Source organism: Centruroides sculpturatus, unplaced genomic scaffold (assembly GCF_000671375.1).
Source record: "Centruroides sculpturatus isolate CEXI.00-Female unplaced genomic scaffold, Cexi_2.0 scaffold1244, whole genome shotgun sequence".
Lineage (NCBI taxonomy): Eukaryota > Metazoa > Arthropoda > Arachnida > Scorpiones > Buthidae > Centruroides > Centruroides sculpturatus.
Genome location: NW_019385519.1, coordinates 28,532 through 33,726, shown reverse-complemented (window position 1 = coordinate 33,726; position 5,195 = coordinate 28,532). Strand labels below are relative to the sequence as shown.

The following is a 5,195-nucleotide window of genomic DNA, read 5'->3' as shown; positions in this document are numbered from 1 at the left end:
TTTTTTTTTTTTTTTTTTAATATTGATTTATAGATTTAATGTTTTGTTTTAAATGATTTCAAATTAAAATTATGTATATAAAGAAATTTTAAATCCTATTTTAGTGAATTTTTTAATAAAATAAAAATTAATTTGATGTAAAGAAGATGGCAATTGTATTTATTTGGAATCGAATACGGAAGGTCGAAAAATTCTAGAGAATTTTTTGGGTTAAACCATTGTAATTTTATCAATTTAATTGATTTGATCGCGAATTGAACATCTAAATATAATAGTTCAATTTGCTTGATCAAGTTAAAATTTGAAGTATTTCTCTGCATATTACAACTTTTACCATCCTGAATTAATTGATAAGAGAGAGGTTAAAAACAAAAAACAGTTTGATAAACCACAGCTCAGGAAAATGTCTGTAGACAGCTGATCATAATAATTAATGTACTTTATATCCATTCTCATTTTCCATGTCATAAAAGAAAACATCCCACTAACTTGGACAACTGTCTTCTATTAATTTAATCAGGGTTAGATGGGATTTAGATTATTTTTTCTGCTTATCTGATCTGAAAAATTTGACAATTACATTTTGTAAATATGATCAATTTTTAAATAAATAATTGCAGAAGTTAAAAAATGAGTCATTCAAGTAAAGATTTTTTTTGCAAATATTTATACATCTGAACAAGTTAATTACAGATGAAGGTCTTCAGATATGTATATATTAATCCAATAAAACAGCATCTTAATAATGTTGGTTCATATATTTTATTTAATTTTTTTTCACAAATATCAAATGACTTAAGAATATCTTAAGATGTTTACTTTGTTTTCAGATATTGTAAAAAACAACTTAAACAAAATCATCATTAGGCTTTATTTTCATGAATTTTATAAAAATTAGTAAAAGATAATATATCTTTAAAAAGAGATGTTAATATTCTTGCTCTGAAGATGTTTTGTTTCAATAACAACAATTGAATATTTCATTTCTGTACTGAAGATATCACATTTAGAAGTCAATGAAAATACTTAGATATATACAGTAATACCCAGAACTTACGTGATAGGTGGGACCGAGAGATAACTGCGTAAGTCGGGGTATAATTTCACATTTAAATACATACAAATAATTTTTAATTGGGACCGGAGACTAAAGAAAACAATAATTTAGAAAAACATGTTTAATAAAATCTTAGATAATACATATGTATAACAAATTATATTATTATACAATTTTTCACATTTACTTGATTATCATACCATAATTTTAACATTGTTTCCATCNTAACAAATATTTTTTAATTGGGCCGGAGACTAAAGAAAACAATAATTTAGAAAAAAATGTTTAATAAAATCTTAGATAATACATATGTATAACAAATTATATTATTATACAATTTTTCACATTTACTTGATCATCATACCATAATTTTAACATTGTTTCCATCTCAGCAATAATACTGTGAAGTTTATGAATGATGCTTGAATTTAAAGATTGAACATTTTTCACAGCTTTGAGAATTTTTTCTTTACCTTTTATAATTGTTCTGACCGTCGATTCCGGTATATCAAACTTCTTTGCCAATTCACAAATTTTCATTTTTGTATTGAAGTCTTTAATAATGTTAACTTTACAATCCAAAGATAAAATTTTTTTCTTGTTTGATGCAGAAGAATCAGTTCTACTTTGTTTGGATGACATAGTAGAGTCTCTCAAGTTTCCGTAAATATAACAAACACAGAAATAAATAACACAAAATAAATTGTAGCTATATGTTGATTCCGTGCAACACGTCCGAACATGTAAGCCGAACAATAGTGTGGGTGGAGTGAGTAATCAAGAGTTGCGTGGTGCTCAAACAAAAGACAAATTGACGAGATTTGAGAATCGTGTAACTCCGTGTTCGCATAAGTTGGGGTATTACTGTACAGTATACAATATGTGAATAAATATTTTGACGACTAACATTACAGATGAAGTTTTAAAAATTTACTTTTATATACTGTACATATATTATACAAATTCAACATAAAATTTTAATTGTTACTAATTTATAAGTTTGGATATAAGTGCAGAGGACAAATATCATACCCAAATGTATTACTCTTAACTACAATGCATTTCCTTTGAATATAAATATTATTTAATAATAGTTTTCCTTCATGCTTAATGTTTGTTGCAGAAATTGTTATTGATTAAATTAAATAAACAGCAAAAACTTAAATAATCATAATAAGCACAAAAATAAAATGATAGACATAATTTAATTTACTTGAAAAGTATATAAATAAATATATAATTTAATAAAAATGAAACAATCTCTTCCAATTGAAATTATTCGATAGCCTGTATTTGAAATTATTATTTCTATTATAATTGTAACATTTAATATTTAGAATCTTCTAAATCATATTTATTTATAGTCTTGGAAATTTTAAAGGAATTAGAAGCAAATTTTAGAGATATTACCTCCTTTACAAGGTGTTCTATGATGACTATGTTGTGCACGCCAGCCATTTATCATACAATAATCTCCATTATCCCGCCTGAGTGGAAAAGATACCTCGAGAACTTGATGACACGGTCCTATAATACCTAGGTAACCTCTAACCTTCTTTCTCTTCTCATCCAAAGACAATTTTCCTTTAAATTCTTCAACTAATTTGTCTTCAACAACTTGCCATCCGCGATGATAAAAATATTCGACCATGTGAAAAAATGACGGATCGTCCGCTTCTTCCACATATTTTATACTTTCAGGAATTTCGTGATCCGAGTAATTCCGCGAAAGTAAAATAGACGAAACTTTGGAAAGACGTCGAGGAGCTATTACTAATTCATTAGTAATTTTTCTCAATGAAATACTTGTAAATCGCAACATATTCGTATATATTATAACATGGAAGTCTTTATTTAAAATATATAACAAAAGTTTACCCACGAGAACTTCCTTAACACTTCCAAACTACCACGATTCAATTAAATGTCCTTCGCACTCCATCGAATCGGTACATCAATTGGACCCCCTGCTGGCTTTCTAGTATAGGGAAATTATTAATTTCCGATTTCTGAATTGATTAATTAGATTCACATATCGTTTGTATATTTGTTATACAATTTTGCTTAAAAATATTTTTAAAATTACTTTCATCAACTATGATACTGTTTTTTTTTTTAATATTGATTTATAGATTTAATGTTTTGTTTTAAATGATTTCAAATTAAAATTATGTATATAAAGAAATTTTAAATCCTATTTTAGTGAATTTTTTAATAAAATAAAAATTAATTTGATGTAAAGAAGATGGCAATTGTATTTATTTGGAATCGAATACGGAAGGTCGAAAAATTCTAGAGAATTTTTTGGGTTAAACCATTGTAATTTTATCAATTTAATTGATTTGATCGCGAATTGAACATCTAAATATAATAGTTCAATTTGCTTGATCAAGTTAAAATTTGAAGTATTTCTCTGCATATTACAACTTTTACCATCCTGAATTAATTGATAAGAGAGAGGTTGCGGCCGACGATTTCAACGCGAAAACGTGTACGTCGGACGTTCAGCGCCGCTTTCCTATAAGCCTAGAAGTTTGACAATGGTGTTTGGATAGTCAGTGGAATCGTGCTCGACGTCCCAAACACCATTGCCAAACTTCTAGGCCTTTAGGAAAGCGGCGCTGAACATCCGATGTACACGTTTTTGCGTTGAAAACGTCGGCTGCAATCTCTCTAAGAATTATCCCGCTTGAAACGTATAAATGCTTTCAAATCAATAGAATTGAGGGGAATTGATCAACTCATTTGACATTTATAATAGAACAATGAAAGATTTCACTTTTACACTTTTAACTTTACATTATTCATCTATTGTTTCATTTTCCTATATTCTATATAGGAAAATATATATATACACTCTTTTTTCACCCTGTGGGCACTAACAGGGTCTCTTATAGCACGCCCACAATGAGGCGGCCGGGTGGTGAGGGACGGAGCCCGACATATCCGAACGGACCACCCCCCGAAAAATTTCTGGGGATTCCCTCTGGATTCGAGCCCGGTCCCCCAGAGCGGTAGGCTGCCACCTTAACCGCTCGGCCATCCGGCCGCCATTCGGATATATTATATTGTGTTTTCTTTTTTTCTCGTTTTCAAATATAAAAGAGCGTTAACCACTAATTTTTTAAAATCAGTTGCCATAGAATTTCCACTAGCAAAGAAATATTATCTTATTCCAATCATTGACATAAAACTACCATTGTATGAAATATAATTCCCCCCCCCCAAAAAAACAAGTCGATATGGAGACCAAAAATAGGTAAAACAGATAGATGGATTTGTTGTATTACGCCATTATACATATCACTCATTTGGTTTGCCTCTGACATGCGCAAGCATATAGAGAGGGATTACAGTAATTGAAAATCAAAACAAAAGTATTGAGATGCAAAAAATAGCGCCAAGTAAAAACTTATGACAATTTAGACCACAGGTTCTCAAACTTATTTCGACCACCGCCCATTTTGAGATTAAAAAAAATCTAGTGCCCCATATTTTTAACTTACCTTTTTACATTACCATCTATTGCATATCTTAAAAACAGTTATTGCAAATATAATGTTTAAACATGCATTATTATATGGATAGGATAGAGAGGATGTGACCCATATCCTATTTCTGAGATCAAAGAATGTTTCAATGAGAAGAAATAAAACTAATATTTAATCACTGAGCCTTCTACTGCCCCCTGAAAGCCTCCATCGCCCACTTTGAGAAACGCTGATTTAGACGACAGTCAACATTTTTCTCAGGACTTTTTTTTTAGTAAACACTAGCTTACCCGTCGCGCATTGTTGTGATCTCAGAAGAAACGAAATTCAAGCAAACTTGTTATAATAAAAATTCAATTTACATTTTATCATTTTTATTGAAACTTATTATTATTATATTGTTATTCATTTTCATCGGGAAAACATTTCAAAGTGTCGTTTCAATTCTATTTATTTATTGGAGTGCTTGTGGATACACGATATTCTTTGTTTTTCCGTATGGTGCGTACACGAATCAGAAGGTTTTCCGACGCTGGCTGCATACAGTTGTCCATGCGAGAAGCACGGATTCTCCAAATTTAGCCCACACACTTGCAGCGATTGTCAGAAGTGCGATATTCCCCATTTATATATATATATTTATTTGT

The 5,195-nt window shown here is 29.7% G+C and overlaps 1 protein-coding gene across 1 annotated transcript in view; it reads right to left on the bottom strand.

Annotated features, from left to right (window-relative positions):
• Window positions 1-3,036, bottom strand: part of LOC111639748 (glutamate dehydrogenase, mitochondrial-like) — a 51,603-nt gene extending 48,567 nt beyond the window's left edge. The window contains exon 1 of the mRNA XM_023385690.1: window positions 2,468-3,036. Within this exon, the coding sequence (XP_023241458.1) occupies window positions 2,468-2,879 (412 nt within the window). The 5' untranslated portion in view covers window positions 2,880-3,036. The remainder of the gene's footprint in view (window positions 1-2,467) is intronic.
• Between the last annotated feature and the right edge of the window lie 2,159 nt (window positions 3,037-5,195).